This window comes from Neofelis nebulosa, chromosome 17 (genome assembly GCF_028018385.1).
Source record: "Neofelis nebulosa isolate mNeoNeb1 chromosome 17, mNeoNeb1.pri, whole genome shotgun sequence".
In the NCBI taxonomy this organism is placed as follows: domain Eukaryota; kingdom Metazoa; phylum Chordata; class Mammalia; order Carnivora; family Felidae; genus Neofelis; species Neofelis nebulosa.
Genome location: NC_080798.1, coordinates 2,345,562 through 2,363,454, shown reverse-complemented (window position 1 = coordinate 2,363,454; position 17,893 = coordinate 2,345,562). Strand labels below are relative to the sequence as shown.

At 43.4% G+C, this 17,893-nt stretch overlaps 1 protein-coding gene across 1 annotated transcript; it reads left to right on the top strand.

Moving 5' to 3' along the window:
• The first annotated feature begins 1,303 nt into the window (after nt 1-1,303).
• Nucleotides 1,304-17,148, top strand: ZNF471 (zinc finger protein 471). Its single transcript, XM_058707482.1, is given in 5 exon segments — nt 1,304-3,323; nt 9,359-9,485; nt 11,224-11,313; nt 15,223-16,980; nt 16,983-17,148. Coding segments are annotated over 5 exon segments (2,163 nt in total). The 5' UTR covers nt 1,304-3,176; the 3' UTR covers nt 17,024-17,148.
• The last annotated feature ends 745 nt before the right edge of the window (nt 17,149-17,893 follow it).

Sequence of the window (17,893 nt, the reverse complement as noted above, 5' to 3'; positions counted from 1 at the left end):
CACCATATAATGGAGGAAAATGTTACCGGAATTATGTACCATTACGGTCCCATTTTTCTAAATTGTTTATTTACGTATAGAGATCTCAACCGGGGTGTGAAAGGAAAATATGTTTTAAGCTACAAGCTACAAATGTTAATTGTGTTCGCAGTAGTTCTGAGTTGTGGGATTATGGATGATACCTTCCCTCCTTTTTCACTCCTCTTTTCTCCACAGTAAACAGTCTAATTTCCTCCACTCTCTATCCCCCTTCCCTGCTGTTTCTCCATAGCCTTTCCCACCATTCGATGTAGTATTTATTTTACTAATTCATTTGCATGTACGATTTATTTTGCTCATTCACTTAAAAGTCAGATCTTAATTAAGAGGCCAGGGAATTTTGCCTGTTTTTTCCCTGATGTGTCCCCCTGCATGACTTCTCCTATAGTTTTCTTAGTCTCCCCCGACTGCAGGGGCCGCTTCCACTGTCAGGGGCAGTCTGGCTGCAGAGACTGCTTCCGAACAGTAAGAATACTGACTGACAGGCCTGGCAAGAGAGACATTTACTAATTTGTCGTCGTCGTCGTCACACTGGTGATAGGACACAGCCGGAGTTCCCGGACGCTGTTCTTCCCGTGGCAAAACTTAGCACAGGAAGAAAACCACGCCCCCACGAGCCAGGCTCGCGGGCCAAGCCGGAGCCAACACGCGCTCACACGGACAAGGCGCCGCATAGCAAAGCTGCCCTGAACGCGCCAGGGAGCCGGCTGCCACGCGGTAAGATAGCACGTGTGACCAAGTAACTAGGGACGCTTCCGGTCTCCAAGCGAGGGGAGGGGGAAAGCGCGCACCGCGCGCCTGCGCACTCTCCCGCCCAACTCCGCCCCGGCCCTGACCCCCGGGTCACGCCCTCCGAGCACGGAGGCGCTGGAAGGAGGCGTGTACGCTCGGCGCTCTGCTTCCTCCCCGAGTAGAAGGACACGCCCCTCCGCCAAGCCCCGCCCCTCCACCGCTGCTCGGGCTCCGCCCCCTCGCCCCGCCAGCCTCGGGAGTTTCGCCGCCTGCGCGCTCGGAGCCCGGGCGTTTGCCACTGAGGCGCCTCGGCTGAGAGCGGTGGTTTCCGGGCGGAGACCGGTGGGCTGTTCCGGCGGGTCAGGAGTCGGAGGCCGGGGGCCGGGCAGGCGGGGCGGGCCGCCCTGACCGCGACGGCAGAGCCTAAGTCCGGACGCCGCTGCGGAGCATCCCCCGTGCCGACTACATTTCCCAGAGGCCCGCGAGGCGGGTGCGCGGAGGCCGAGGCTGCGGGGCGGGGGCGTGTGCGGGACGCAGAGAGGCCGGGGGGCGGGGTGTGCGCGCGCGCGCGTGGGGCCCAGGGGACCCGCGAGGCCGGCGCTACAGGGGTATGCTGGCGGGTGTGTGAGACAAGTGAGGTGCGAGCGTGTGGAAAGTGAGCTCTCGTGCGAGCCTCGAGGACAGGCTGAGTGGGATGAGTGTGAGCTGCCAGAGACGGTGGGAGGTGTGTGTGTGTGTGTGAGAGTGTGAGCTGCCCGAGATGGTGGAAAGTGTGAGTGTGAGCTGCCCGAGATGGTGGAAGGTGTGTGTGTGAGAGAAAGCATGAGGTGCCAAGAGCATGTTGGTGTGAGTGTGTGAGACTGCAGTATGTGTGTTTGGCCTATGAGGTACGAGTGTGTGTGTGTCTGAGTGTGAGAGCGGGCATTCCGTATTTAGTGTGTGTGAGATGCGGGGGGAGGGGCGCAGTGACAACTGGAGAGAGCAGGGTGTGTTTGTGTCGTGTTAAAAAGAAAGCCCCGGGGCCCAAGTTGGCACCACTTAGGCCGAGTCCCCAGATGGGCGGTTAATACCCAACCTAATTGCAGGTTCAGCCTACCCGAAATGGAGTTTTAGCTGGCCAGTCAAGAATTTTCTGGATGGTACCAATGAGGCAGTCTGTCGCATGGGCCCTCTCCCTCCCACAAAGGAAGAAGAGGTCATCTGTGTGAGACCCTCGGCCATTCCCCCTACGCCTGAAACAGTCCTTTCCCTTTTTTTCTGATAAAGTCCTGCCCCACCTCCTTCCCATTGAAACACCGGTTTTGTACAACTGGTCGGAGCTCCCCTCCACTTGCAGGACGCGATGTAGCCTGTTCTGGAATTGATGAAAGGAGCCAATTAGAAATTTACACTTCACCCGGTTGAATTTTGTTCTTGAACAGTATCTGCATGTGACAGGAACCCAGGAGTCTTCGAAGGAGTCCACTGAGAGAGAGAGAGAGTGTGTGTGTGTGTGTGTGTGTGTGTGCGCGCGTGCGCGAGCGAGCCTCGAGTGGGAGAGACCATCATGTTTGTGTGTGAGAGGAAACCTAGTGGTGTGGTCGTGTGTGAGACCAAAGCGAGCAGGGGGGGAGACCGCGTGAAGCGTCGATTGTCCCCTGAAGGCTTGCAGGGCCTCTCTGGGACCGAGGTGTATGTGACCGCATTTGAGGTGCCTTCCTCGGGATGTGGGTTCTTGGGATTCTGTCCTCTGTGGTCAGGAAGTGGGTGAGATCCCGTGTCCGTGTTGGCGCGTCACCCTGTATGCTCAGAGCTGGCCCCGAGTGACTGACGTGTAGGGGGACACTACTGGGAAGGTGGATAGCACGACCTTCTTGATGTGTGTTGGGATTTGGTGTTGTGTGTTGCTCAGGTGACACTCCTAGACCAGAATTCCCTGCTCCCCGTTCAAGAATTCCAGTAAAAAGCAATAGGTGGGGTGACTGACCGGAGAAGGAGACACCCTCGGTTCTGGGTGCCAAAAAGGAGGGCACACGAAGGGACCGAAGGTGGAGGTGAGAGTGAAGCTGGCAGAATGGGACACTAGAGGGACCATTGTCCCATGGAGGGAGGCAGGCGAAGCCTGTGGGGGTTTGGGTGGAGGGCCTCCGGTGCATTTAGGAGTCAGATTTTCAGAATGTAGACCATGTCAAAGCATGAAGCAGAGATACAACAAGGGAAAGGTCTGCCTCTACCTATAAAAATAAGGCCAAAAAAATAGGAAGGCAACTTTTAGGAAAAACATTAAATTTAGGGCCTTGAGCATAAGAGAGACATTTGTAAGTTACAGTCCTCTGTGGCCGCAGGGTGCCTGGAATCTCCGGGTTATTTGGGCGGAGGAATCACAGAGAGCAGGGAGGAAGAAGAGGAAGACAATTTTCAGGCTTATGATTCTGAGAGTGCAGAGCAAGCCTCACCTTCTCACTCCCCTTTCTGTCCCTCCAGCCCTGTCCTCTGGGACACTGCCGTTCTCCAAGAGAGAAGCCAGAGGGAAGGCAGAGATGACTGTTGAACTAGTGAAAGCCATATCCCAGGTTAGTTACTTCCTTTCTCATCCGAGGAAGGCAGTCTTATTCTTTAGGATTTAATAATGCCTCTTTTCTTTTGAAAATTCCCTGATTCACAGCAGCCTTGAAGGGCCTGGTTCCCAGTTTTCCCAGAGGGCACTAACTCAGCGTGCCTCTTCAACTCTTCAATCTCCTGTTAATCCATCTTCAAATCTGAGTTTCCATTATTGCATTTTTAGTTTTAGAATGTCTATTTGATTGTTTAATGTAATTCCCCATTTTCTGCCCAAGTTCAACATCTTTTGTATTAATTCCTTAGAAATATTCATTCTTTTGCCATACTTGTCAGATAATTCTGTCATTTGGATCTCCTGTGAGTTTCTTTCTGTTATCATATTTTTTTTTGACGTTTATGTATTTTTGAGACAGAGACAAAGCATGAACAGGGGAGGGTCAGAGAGACGGAGACACAGAATCTGAAACAGGCTCCAGGCTCTGAGCTGTCAGCACAGAGCCTGACGTGGGGCTCGAACTCACGGACCGCGAGATCATGACCTGAGCCGAAGTCAGCTGCCTAACTGACTGAGCCACCCAGGCGCCCCTCTGTTTTCATATTTTTTTCCTCTTGATTTTGTTTCATGTGTGTCATTATTTTGGGTTAAGTGCTAGACTTTGTATATTAAAAAATCTTAGCGATAATTTGAAGCTTTGACATCTTCCTCTTGATAGTGTTCACTTTTTGGAAATAGATTTTAAAAGTAAACTTTATTTTTTACAACAGAAAAAATGCGAAGACAGTACTAGGAGCATCCAAACACCACAGTCAGCTTCCCCTGTTATTAGCATCTTACATTAGTTAGTATGGTACATTTGTTACAGTTAATGAACCAATATTGGTATGTTGTTATTAACTAAACTTCATGCTTCGTTCAGATTTTCTGTTTTTATTTAATGTATTTTTTTTCTGTTCCAGGATGCTACCCAGGAGACCACATTACATTAGCAGTTCTATCTCCTAAAGCTGCGATAGTTTCTCATACTTTCCTTCTTTTCATTGACCTTGTCAGTTTTGAGGGGTACTCAGGTATTTTGTAGAATGTCTCTCATATCTGCTGTTTTTTGCGTGATTAGACTGTAGTAATATATTTTTTGAAGGAAGATCACAGAGGTAAAGTTCCATTTTCATCATATATCAAAGGTTTACGCCATCAATGTGATGAATCACTGTCCCTGATTACTTGGTAGAGGTAGTGTTTGTCAGGTTTCCCCAATGTAAGGTTACTCTTTGTTCTACTTTTTCATACTGTACTCTTCAGAAGGAAGTCACTATGCGCACCCCACAGCTAAGGAGTGGGAAGTTATGGGGGCTCCTGGGAGGCTCAGTCGGTTAAACATCCAGCTGTTGACTTTGGCTCTTGACTTCGGCTGAGGTCATGATCTTGTGGTCTGTGAGTTTGAGCCCCGCGTCAGGCTCTGTGCTAACAGCTCAGAGCCTGGAGCCTGCTTCGGATTCTGTGCCTCCCTCTCTGTCTGCCCTACCCCCGCTCATGCTGTGTGTCTCTCTCTCTGTCTCTCTCTCTCAAAACTAAATAAACTTAAAAAAAAAAGAAGCAGGAAATTGTGTTCTCTCTTGAGAGTGGAGCATCTGAGTAAATGATTTGGAACCCTTCTGTATCAGACATTTGTCTGTTCTCCTCTACTTATTTATGCAGTCGCTTATTTGTATCAGCGTAGACTCACGCATATTTATTTTGTACCATAGGTTGTAATCCAATACTACTTTATTTTGTTGTTCACATCATTCTAGCTTTGGCATTAGGAGCTCTTTTAGCGACCCCTGTGTCCTGGTGACACACCCTGTCGTGGCGGGGTATTTTTTGTGTGCTGAACACTGACTTGGACGCTGCATATCTAGGTTATCCTGTATCCTTCCACACGAGTCCTACAGTGAGCCACTTCTCCGTGGCGGGGATGGTTCACTTTTGCTTCAGGCACACAGCTCTGCTAAGCACAACTCAGTCTAGGCAGGAGCTGAAATGCTGAGAGGCAGGGGCTCAGTCCTTCTGAAAGCTGCGTTATTTCTGGCTCACCATCGATTCTGGGGTGTAGTCCTTCCTTTGGGCTCTCAACCAAAAGCGTGGGATGTTTACCAGAACCTATGCTTGGCAGATTATAGCAACCTGTGAGCAGTCTAGATTAGCGTTTATTGTTGTTTCTCCTCACATGTCAGTCTTGAGTCCTTAACTTGTCAGCTGTGAGCATTTTATCAAGCTACTTCTGCTTGGGAAGTCTGAATAAAATCTCACTGGGTATCCTAATATTGGAGATTGTGGAAATAATTTATGGTATAAAGCATGTTTGGGGAAATCTTTGCCTTGTCTTTGGGCATTTATGGTATTTTATAATGTGGAAGGGCTAATCCTCTTCCCATTACTCCTCTTCTCCAGAATTCTCTTGACTGTTATTTATTTTTAAGTTTATTCATTTATTTTGAGGGTGAGGGGGAGAGAATCCCAAGAAGGCTCCGTGCTGTCAGCACAGAACCTGACACAGGGCTCAAGCTCACAAACCGTAAGATCATGACCTAAGCTGAAATCAAGAGTCGCACACTTAAATGACTGAGCCACCAGGTGCGCCTCTTGACTGTTCTTAGAAGTTTATTTTTCTAGCAAATATTAGAATCATTCAGTTTTTTTTAAACTGGTTACTTTAGAGTTATTTATTTAGCAAATACTTAAAAAAATTTTTTTTAATGTTTATTCATTTTTGAGAGACAGAGAGAGACAGAGCCTGAGTGGGGAAGGGGCAGAGAGAGAGGGAGACACAGAATCCGAAGCAGGCTCCAGGCTCTGAGCTGCCAGCACAGAGCCCGACGTGGGGCTCGAACCCACGAACTGGGAGATCATCACCTGAGCCGAAGTCGGACGCTCAACTGACTGAGCCACCCAGGCAGCCCCGCAAATACTTTTGACCTTGTCCATGTGAGATAGTCTTTCAGATTCTGGCAGTGCAGCAAGAAACAACAAAGACTGTGTCCCTGCGGAACCTCCATTCTAGAAGGGGAAAAAGAATTTGTATACATTAAATAGTGAAACGTGCAGGTCTTTATTTGGACATAGGTTTTTGTTTTTCATGGGCAGATTAATCTGGGAGTACAATTTCTGGGTCATATGGTAAATTCATATTTGAATTCTTAAATGTTAAACTTTTTCAAAGTGGCTGTGCCACTCTGCAGCCTCAGCAGCAGTGTGTGAGGGCTCCCAGTGTTCCGTGTCCTCTCTAATGTTTGTTACCTGTTTTAGTAGCTTAATTTTATTACTGTCTGTTGGTTACTTGTAGATTTTCAAATAGATAAGGTTTTAAATTCGTCTTTTCATAGTTTTGAAGTGCTCTGAATCCTGACCAGAGAATAGCCTGAAAATTTTGGAGTTTCAAATTTGTGAAGGCTTTTGTTGGCCTAGTATATGGCCAATTTTTCTTTACTGTATATTGGGGTATACCAGAAAGCTAAAAACTGCATTACCCAGGCTTCTTTGCAAAGACCATTCTATGTATGACTTATATATGCCAGGCAGAGCCTTCCAGTGTGATATATGGAAGGCAGAAGCCAGCAACAGGAAGCAGTGGTTAAGTTCAGGGAAATAGGATTTTATAGCCAACATGTTGGCACGTATTGGCAGATATGGCCGGTATTGGCAGGGGATTTGGTTGTTCTGGGGCAGCACTGGCTGAAGTTCCTGCTGGTCTAATCCTAGCATGTTATATGCTTAGCTGTGGGTGACACTGGAGAATGGGATTTTGGAAAAATACCATCTTGGTCTAATTGGGCTTTTCTCCTTTGTAGTAGGCAAACCTCATTCTTTAGTCCTTCTGGAAATCCCATATATTATTGGATACCTTGCAATAAATGTGTTTCTTCTTTAAAAAAAATTACAGGCTCTTCAAATGCTGTAAATTAGAATTTCATTGAATATAAGATAATCAGTAAAAAATTAAGTGCTGGACATATGTATATGTAAAGATATCCGTATAAAAATTGGGAAAATAATTAACCAGGAGTACCAGGATCATAGCAATCCAATTTATTCTTCTGGGGAATAACCCAAACACCCATTTCCTTTCTAGTGACCAAATTGTACCAAATATTGGAAAAAATGTGACCACTTTTTGCTTGCATTGATAAATTCATGTGAGTGAATTTGATTTTATAGAAACATGTGAAATGATAGGTATCAGCCAAAATGGTAGCCTCAGCTAACTAGAAGGTGCAAACCAGAATTCAGGAAAACCAGTAGCTCGTGGTGAATCTTAAATTGTTAATACTGGAGCACCTGGCTGGCTCAGTTGGAAGAGCATGTGACTCTTGATCTCTGGGTCATGAATTCGAGTCCCAGATTGGGTATAGAGATTACTTGAAAATAAAATAACAACAACAACAAAATGTTAATACCTTTATGTGAAAAATATATGGAACATTTTCTCAACGGTGTGTATATCTTCTGAAGTCCCATACATTGAATATCTTTGTATTGTACCTTTCTTTAAGTGTTTACTGTCAAAAAGCGAATTAAAATGTTCTGTGCATAGCTCTGTATATGGTCAGGTACTAGTGTCTTTGGTAACTTTGCAAATCAGGCATTGAACATGAAGATTTTTATTTCCTTTCTAAATTTTTTTTTTTTAACATTTATTCATCTTTGAGAGACAGAGAGAGATAGAGCATGAGCGGGGAAGGGGCAGAGAGAGGGAGACACAGAATCCGAAGCAGGCTCTAGGGTCTGAGCTGTCAAGCACAGAGCCCGATGAGGGGCTTGAACTCATGAACTTAAGATCATGACCTGAGCCAAAGTCGGATGCTCAACTGACTGAGCCACCCAGGTGCCCCAAAGATTTTTATTTTCAATGGAAATAAAGTTGAAGATGAAAAATGCCCGTAATATTTTTAAAAATTCCTTAGAGCCTGCTGGTGATTGTAACTGGACGTTAATTTTTTCTCAACGCATTTTACTCTTTAAGAAACGAAAAATTATATTTATCTGATTTCGTTTTGATATTGGCTAAGTATATAGGTTTATTGTGCTCAGACTCAGTGTACAAATTGGATGTGTTGTAGTCTTATGTTGGGCGATCTCATATTACTACCCAATTTACTCTGGTATGGCATGTCATGCTAGTTCTTAATGACATAGCATGAGAAAATTGCATTCTGATTATATTCATTATTATTATTATTATTTTTTATTTATTTATTTTTGGGACAGAGAGAGACAGAGCATGAACGGGGGAGGGGCAGAGAGAGAGGGAGACACAGAATCGGAAACAGGCTCCAGGCTCCGAGCCATCAGCCCAGAGCCCGACGCGGGGCTCGAACTCATGGACCGCAAGATCGTGACCTGGCTGAAGTCGGACGCTTAACCGACTGCGCCACCCAGGCGCCCCTATATTCATTATTTTTATTGCATAAGAAAAAATAAAATCAGGCCTTGAATTTCAGTTCAATGCCCCTTCCCTTCTGAAACATTAGGGTCCCATTGAGTACCATTTGTAAAATATCAACTTAGATATTCCTTTTTTGTTGTTTTTAAAGGTTCAACCACAGATGTAGTCATTCCTTGAGGCTCTTATGTAGTGCCCTATGGCCACTTATCCGTATTTTGCCATGCCGAGAAATGGGTTAACATCCTTTTATACAGTGCAATTTATCACTTCAGTAACTACTATTTTAGGTTGGAGCTTCATGTTTTGATGGTTTAATTTTTCTTTCTCCCCCAAGGGCCATTGCTCACATAAAATAGGAACAATTTAAAACTTCAACGTGTATTTATGCATGAAAATGAGCATCAGTTAATCAAGAATGTATTTGTATCAGGACGCCTGGGTGGCCCAGTCGCTTAAGCATCTGACTCTTGATTTTGGCTCAGGTCATGATCTCGCGGTTGGTGAGATCAAACCCCGCATCAATAGTGCAGAGCCTGCTTGGGGTTCTTTCTCTCTCTGTCTTTGCCCCTCCCCCTCCTTTCAAAATAAATAAACATTAAAAAATTGTATTTGTGTTATTTCAGGACTTGGTGACATTCAAGGATGTAGCAATAGACTTTTCTCAGGAGGAATGGGAATGGCTGAACCCTGCTCAGAGAAGTTTGTACAAGAATATGATGTTGGAGAACTATCGGAACCTGGTATCACTGGGTAAGAGTATTTTTCCTTCTTCATAATTTAGGCTTACATTAGGGACTCTTTACATTTGTATTTATTATTAAAAAAATTTTTTTTAACTGTGTGTAGGTATATTGAAATCTAAGAAACAGGACATTCAGGGATTAATGAAAATTTCAGATTAAGTCAGTGGATTTGATATGTATCACATAGTCCATGAGTGTGCCCTTTAGTCATTTGGAAACACAGGGCACGATGTGACTTTTCACTGGTCTCCTGTGCTGCCTTATTTCTTCTCTCCTACTGTACTGTTGTTATTCCCACTTAAGAGTAATGAGGTTCACCAAGAATATAGCTAATTATTATAAATTTAGAATATGGATTTTTAAAAACTATGTTTTTATAAACTGGCAATAAGTCAAACTGGTGAGACACAAACTATAAAAGTGGCTTCAGATATTCTTAGGGAAACTTACTTGAATCCTTCCCAGCTCTGGGGCTACCTCATTGTCTAGACTAGCTTTCTCTCTCTCTCTCTCTTTTTTTTTTTTTTTATTTAAGTTTTTAATGCTTATTTACTTTTGAGAGAGAGACAGAGACAAAGCACAAGCGAGGGAGGGACAGAGAGAGAGAGGGAGACACAGAATCCGAAGCAGGCTCCAGGCTCTGACCTGTCAGCACAGAGCCCGACACGGGGCTTGAACTCATGGACCGTGAGATCATGACCTGAGCCGAAGTCGGACACTTAACCAACTGAGCCACCCAGGCGCCCCTAGACTAGCTTTGTGTTCTCTAAAAGGCCTCCTTAATCCTGGCTTGTGGTTCACCAAGCTTCTTGAAACTAAATGTATGTCTTTTAGCAAATTTGAGTAATTGTTGACTTGCTTTCTTCAAATAAATTTTTTTCTGTTCTCTTCTGGTATTTGAATTACAAATATGTTAGAACCTTTTATATTATGCCCTAGGTGACTGAAGATCTGTTCATTATTTGAAGTCTTTTCTTGTTTGTATGTCAGATTAGATTAGATAATTTATATTGACTTCAAGTTTATTGGCTCTTTGTATATCTTCTTCAATGTCTTGTTAAGCCAATGTAATGGATTGTTAAATTTCCGATAGCATGTTTTTCAATTCTCAACTTTCCACTAGGTACTTTTTTTATAATTTCTGTTTCTCTGCTGAGAAATTCTGAGCATATTTTCCTTTACATTTTTGGGTATAGATAAAACAGTGGTTTTTAAATCCTGGTCTACTAATTTCAACATCTGTGTTATCACTGCTTAGGTCTTCATTAATTGCTTATTTTTCTGAGTGTGATTCACTGTGTCCTCTTTCTACTTACGTCTAGTAATTATGGATTTTATCTCAAACACTATAAATAACACATTATAGAGACTGTAGGTTCTGTTATATTCTTCTGAAGAGTTTTGTGTTGTTTTTTAAAAGCAGTTAACTTGACTCAGACTCCAAACTCTGTCTCTAGAGGCTCTTTATAGTACATCACTTATTGGGTGTCTGATAATCCTGTGAAAATGCTGGGTAGCATTTCTGCCCCCAGCCCCTTAAAAATTGTTTAACTCTTATAGACTTGACCGTTGGCAGTCCCACTAGACTATGCCAGAAGCTTTATGTATTCTGTCTTTAAAATGTGTTTTACTCCTTCATCTAGTCATTTTTGCTGTCTTCTTCCATCAGTATTAAGAAACTGGCTTATAGTTCTGAAATACCCAAACCATGGCCAGTTTTCATGTCTTCTTTTTTCTGTATGCAGGACTTTGCCTCTCTAAGCCATTTGTGATCTCCTCATTGGAGCAAGGGGGAGAGCCTTGGGAGATAAAGAATGAGATGACAGAAAGCCCAGGTGAGTGTGGGAGAACCCGGTAGGGGTATCTTTTCTAGGTAATGGCTCAGCTGTTTTCCAAGGTGGTACTTTTTCCTTTCATCTGCTTCTTAGAAATTCTTCTCAAGCCTTCCAAGCCTGAGGAGAAAACGGAAACTTCACTATGTAGCCTGGGCTCCCCAAACATCTTCTCTTCCACTTGGAGGTATCTCTTCTCTCTAATAAGCTAATAACTCATTTTGCAGAAATCTCTCCCCAGCTCTTTCGCATCCCCTCCTTCCTTTTGCCATGTGACTTATACAAGCTTCTCTGTTTCTTAAACCTTACTTAACTCCCAAATTAGGTCTGCTTAAAAATCAGAATGTATGCTACTCCTTTCCATCTTTCTTTGCCTTCTTGTCGCAAATGGGAAAGACCAGCCCCTACCAGCCCTTGTGTAACCAGCTCCATCCTACTTCTCTGACTTTGTCCTCTAACACTTTTTAGCTTTTTCACTATACATTAGTGCAAAGCTTTCTAAATGAGGTGAGGTGCCCAGATGTTCTTCAAGTGCATTAAAGGTATGCAGCATACTGAATCTCTAAGCCTTGAGAGACCAGGTGAGGCAGAGACAGTCTGAGTTCCAAGTTTGCTTGCTTCTGGGTCACAGGCAGTATCATCCTTTTGCCTCTGTGTGTCTTACAAATGTCAATAAGTGCCTGACGGTACAGTTGAGAAGCACTGCTCTTACCCATTAGCACCTTTTCAGAACTTTCCACGCTCTTTACTGATTCAGACTTTTGGATTTCCTGTTTTCTCTGCCTAGAATGCTCTTCTCTTGGCTCTCTGTCCATGCTTGACTATCAGACCAGAGCTCAAAAACCATCTCATCAGGGGCCTTCCCTAACCACCTTATATAATGAACATTCCCTTATTCCAGCCCAATTACTTTCTACCAAGGTACTGTTTGTTTTCTTTGTAACACTCAGGAGAGCCTGTAATTAACCTGTTTATGGTTTACACGCCTATTTTCTGCCTCCCACTCTGAACTGACAGTTCACAAAGACAAGGGAATGTTCAGATCATACACGGAAGTTAACACCTTTATGAGATTCTCCCTTCACTTCTTTAACAGTATTTGATCTTCACGTCTTGCGACGATTTGGATCCTAGACTTCCAGGGTCCTCCAAATACCCAAATATTGGAAGAGAGATTAGCCCTGCTTAAACACACTTTATACTTTGGTTGTGTGGGAACCTACTATCAGCTTTAAATAGGGAAATAGAGGAACTTTCTGGATAAGAGGTAATAATTGGCCTTGTGAAGAATAGATGAAGAATGCGGGGGGTGGGGGGCAGCCTGGGCGCCTGGGTGGCTCAGTAGGTTAAGTGTCCAGCTCTTGATTTTGGCTCAAGTCATGATCTCAAGGTTTATGAGACTGAGCCCTGCACCAGGCTGTGTGCTGACAGTGCAGAGTCTGCTTGGGACTCTGTCTCTCGTGCTGTCTCTCTCTCTCTCTTTTTTCTCTCAAAATAAATACATATTTTTTTAACAAAGAAGAAAGAAGGAAAGGGGATGAAGCCTATAAATTTGGTGGGATATTGAGTCATGGTATAGATTTAAGTATTATTAAGTGAACAAGATACCTCAGCATCTGTGTTGAGAAAGGCCAAAAAGATAGGGGACAGCCATGGCTCCCCATGGGAGGTTGGTGTTGAAGACTACCTTCCTGGGAAGAATCAGTGATGTCTCCAGTTTTCTGTTTCTCTGTCCACTGTTGCTCCCCTCATTTGTTTATGGAGGAAAAACCACAGATGATTGGTTCATTGAACCTTCAGGTGTCAATTCTAGAATTACCAAAGCCTGAGTATTCCTGATATCAGTAGTGACCTGGGATAGGAAGCTTGTTAATACTGTAAAGTCCTTCCTAACTGAGTTAGCAGATTTGATCTCTCCTGTCTCTGAACTCTTATACCAATTTTGCTTTTTACCACATGGGCTCTTGATATTTCATATTGATATTTCATATTTTCTTCTCAAGTTACTTTATTGGTCTTGCCTTTCTTTCTTTTTTTTTTAAGTTTATTTTTCTGAGAGAGAGAGAGAGAGAGAGAGAGAGAGAGAGAGAGAGACTGAGTGCAAGGAAGGGCAGAAAGAGGGAGACAGAATTCGAAGCAGGCTCCAGGCTCTGAGCTGTCAGTACAGAGCCCAACGCACAGTTCAAACTCAGTCAACTACAAAATCATGACCTGAGCGGAAGTCAGATGCTTAACTGACTGAGCCACCCAGGTGTCCCTGGTCTTGTCTTTCTCATCACTTTCTATACTACTCAAGAACAGCTTGTCTTTTATTATGTTCGTGTCCCTAATGCTTGACACATAGAAAATTGCTTCAGGGAGCGTTGGATTAGTCAGTCATTTGCTATGGATAAGTTACGAAAGGAAAGCACTTTCTCTTTTGCCCTTTCCTGATATCAACCTTTCCCCTGAAGTTTTCTCTTAGTATCATCTCTTCGATACAAATTTCTTCTTCGTATATTTATTGAGAACTTCTATATGCCCGAGTTTCTGTGACAGATGTTAAGCGGCTTAGTAGCAGTATTTAAAACATATGTATTCCTTCCCTGAAGCTTATATTCTAGCTTGCAAAGCAAGAAACTTATTTTAAGTGGCAGTAAAAAGAATTAATAATAGTAATACCCAGGGGCGCCTGGGTGGCTGAGTCGGTTAAGCATCTGACTTCAGCCTAAGTCATGATCTCGCGATTTGTGAGTTCAAACCCCACATTGGGCTCTGTCCTGACAGTTCAGACCCTGGAGCCTGCTTTGGTTTCGGTGTCTCCCCCTCTCTCTGCCCCTCCCCTGCTCACTCTTTGTCTCTCTCAAAAATGAACAGATGTTAAATAATAGCAATACCCACCTACATGTCATTATAAAACTAGTTTATTCAAAAATACTTATGGTGGGGCACCTGGGTGCCTCAGTTGGTTAAGCATCCAACTCCTTATCTCTGCTCCAGTCTTGATCTCAGGGTCGTGAGTTCAAACCTTGCTTTGGGCTCTGCACTGGTCATGAAACCTACTTTAAAAAAAAAAAAAAAAAAAGACTTAACCCCATTAAGATGTGGCCTGAGAAGTGAGAATGAGTAGATGAATGGAAAAATGCCTTAATATGGAGTCTCAAGTTCAGGGCTCTCTGAGAAATGCAGAGTTCACTATTGAACCATGTAGCAATGGTACACACAAACACTATTTTCTGGTTATGAAAAGATTAGGAATTTCCCTAAACCCCAATGGAAGTCATGAAGCATGAGGTATTTGTGGTCAGTCGCTGGGAATATATAGAGATTTTTGATCAGCAGTACTTATGTGATAATACCGGTATTTAAACAAAATTAACCTACGTGTATATGCAAGTCAACTAGAAGTGGGGAAGAATACAGGAATGGTATTTAATTTACAGTAAGTCATGTTAATGCAGAATAAAATATTGTCATTGTAGCCTACTTCTCCAGGACTCCATTACCTTCATTTAATTTTCTTTCTTTTTTTTTTTTTTTAACATTTTATTTATTTTTGAGACAGAGAGAGACAGAGCATGAATGGGGGAGGGGCAGAGAGAGAGGGAGACACAGAATCGGAAGCAGGCTCCAGGCTCCGAGCCATCAGCCCAGAGCCCGACGCGAGGCTCGAACTCATGGACCGCGAGATCGTGACCTGAGCCGAAGTCAGACGCTTAACCGACTGAGCCACCCAGGCGCCCCAAATTTTCTTAATCACCTTTTCTGTGTTTCCCTGAGCTCTTGAGATCTGCTTGCATATTTTTCAGTTGATGTTCCTGTGCATAGCACATTTTGTGGGGTTCACTGTTTTGGAATCACCTTGTCCTCATTAAATGTTTCCTTTGTTATATCCCATGAAAAGGAAACACTTGCTTATTTGGTATCTTTCAGATTTGGAATCTATGTATGAGACACACAAATTATCTCTGAAGCACTTCGTGTATGATGATGTGTTAATGGAGAGAATTACAGGCTATGGACTGGAGCATTCCACTTTCAGCGAAAACTGGAAATGTGAAGATCTTTTTGAGAGGCAGTTGGTAAGTCAAGAGACATTTATCAGGCAAGAAGTAATCACTCATAACAAAATCCTCACTGAGGAAATAGATCACAAATGTAACAAATCCAACAAATTTGTCCATCTAGACAATGCAGAGGAAAATGTTTATAACCATAAATCAGATAAAAAAAGCTTTTCTCAAAGTTCCATGGTAGTAAAACCCAAGAAAGCATATTCAGGAAAGAAACTTTTTAAATGTAATGAATGTGAGAAAACCTTTACCCACAGCTCCTCCCTTACCGTTCATCAGAGAATTCATACTGGTGAAAAACCGTATGAATGTAAAGAATGTGGGAAAGCCTTCAACCAGAGTCAGCACCTTGTTCAACATCATAGGATACATACTGGAGAGAAACTCTTTGAATGTAAAGAGTGTAGGAAAGCCTTCAGCCAAAACGTGCACCTTATTCAGCATCAAAGAATTCACACAGGAGAAAAACCGTATAAATGTACAGAATGTAGAAAAGCCTTCAGCCAACCTGCACACCTTGCTCAACACCAGAGAATTCATACTGGGGAGAAGCCATATGAATGTAAGGAATGTGGGAAAGCCTTCAGTGACGGCTCATCCTTTGCCCGGCATCAGAGATGTCACACCGGCAAAAGACCTTATGAATGTATTGAATGTGAGAAGGCCTTCCGACAGAACACGTCCCTTATTCGTCACTGGAGGTACTACCACACTGGGGAGAAGCCTTTTGATTGCATTGATTGTGGGAAGGCTTTCAGTGATCACATAGGCCTTATTCAGCATAGGAGAATTCATACTGGAGAGAAGCCCTACAAATGTAAAGTGTGTGGAAAAACCTTCAGTTATGGCTCATCCCTTACCGTCCATCAGAGAATTCACACAGGAGAGAAACCTTATGAATGTGTCATCTGTGGGAAAGCCTTCAGCCATCATGCCTCACTCACACAACACCAAAGAGTGCATTCTGGAGAGAAACCTTATAAATGCAAGGAATGTGGGAAAGCTTTTAGACAGAGTATACACCTTGCTAGTCACTTGAGAATTCATACTGGTGAAAAACCTTATGAATGTAAAGAATGTGGAAAAGCTTTCAGCATTAGTTCACAGCTGGCTACTCATCTGAGAATTCATACTGGAGAGAAACCTTATGAATGTAAGGAATGTGGCAAAGCTTTCAACCAGAGGGCACACCTTGCCCAACATCATAAAATTCACACAGGAGAGAAACCTTATGAGTGTAAGGAGTGTGGCAAAGCCTTCAGCCAGACTACCCGCCTTATTCAACATCAGAGAGTTCATACTGGAGAGAAACCCTATATATGTAGTGAATGTGGAAAGGCTTTTAGTGACAGCTCATCCCGTTCTCAGCATCGGAGACTCCATACGGGCCAAAGGCCCTATGAATGTGTTGAATGTGAGAAGGCATTTAGAACAAAATCCTCCCTTATTTGTCATCAAAGATGTCATACTGGGGAGAAACCTTATGAATGTAGTGTATGTGGTAAAGCCTTCAGCCATCGCCAATCTCTTACTGTTCATCAGAGAATCCATTCTGGAGAAAAACCGTATGAATGTCAGGAATGTGGGAAAACCTTCAGCCAGATTGGACACCTTAATCTACACAGAAGAATTCATACTGGAGAGAGGTCTTACGAATGTAAGGAATGTGGGAAGGTCTTCAGACAAAGTGCACACCTTACTCATCATCAGAAAGTTCATGCTGCAGAGTCCTCTCAGCCATGCAGCTCTTCCCCATCCCAGATCTCACCAAGCCCTGTGGATATATCTGCTAGATATTTTTGGAATTCATCCACTTTCAGTTCTCATTGCCCTAGTCCAAAACACAGTCATTTCACGTGGACTATTCCAGTATAAAAACTAGTCTTCCATTCTGTTTTATTCCCTTCAAGTTCATCCTTCACAATATTGCCATGGTGGTCTTTTAAAAATCTAAATGTTATTAAACGACCCTCCTCTTAAAACCCTGGTTATGAAAATGTAAACTATTCGATGCGTATAAAGTGCTTAGCATAGTGCCTGACCCAGAGCAAGTAGTACTTGGTAAATGTTAAGGCAGTGTCATTTAGAGTCTGGTTAAAATAATTTAAAAATTTTTTTTTCAACGTTTTTTATTTATTTTTGGGACAGAGAGAGACAGAGCATGAACGGGGGAGGGGCAGAGAGAGAGGGAGACACAGAATCGGAAACAGGCTCCAGGCTCCGAGCCATCAGCCCAGAGCCTGACGCGGGGCTCGAACTCACGGACCGCGAGATCGTGACCTGGCTGAAGTCGGACGCTTAACCGACTGCGCCACCCAGGCGCCCTTAAAATAATTTTTAAACAGTGAACTCTGGAAAGCAGTATATCAGTACTAGGAGATTATGATAATTTTGGAACTGAAACTATATCTTAAGATGGATAATGAGGATTAGCACGTAGTGTTTTTAAAGTTCAATGTCCTAACAGAATAACATAGTGGATTTCTTGTGCCTCCGAATCTGTATTCTTTGTTGCTGCAGAAATTCAGTGT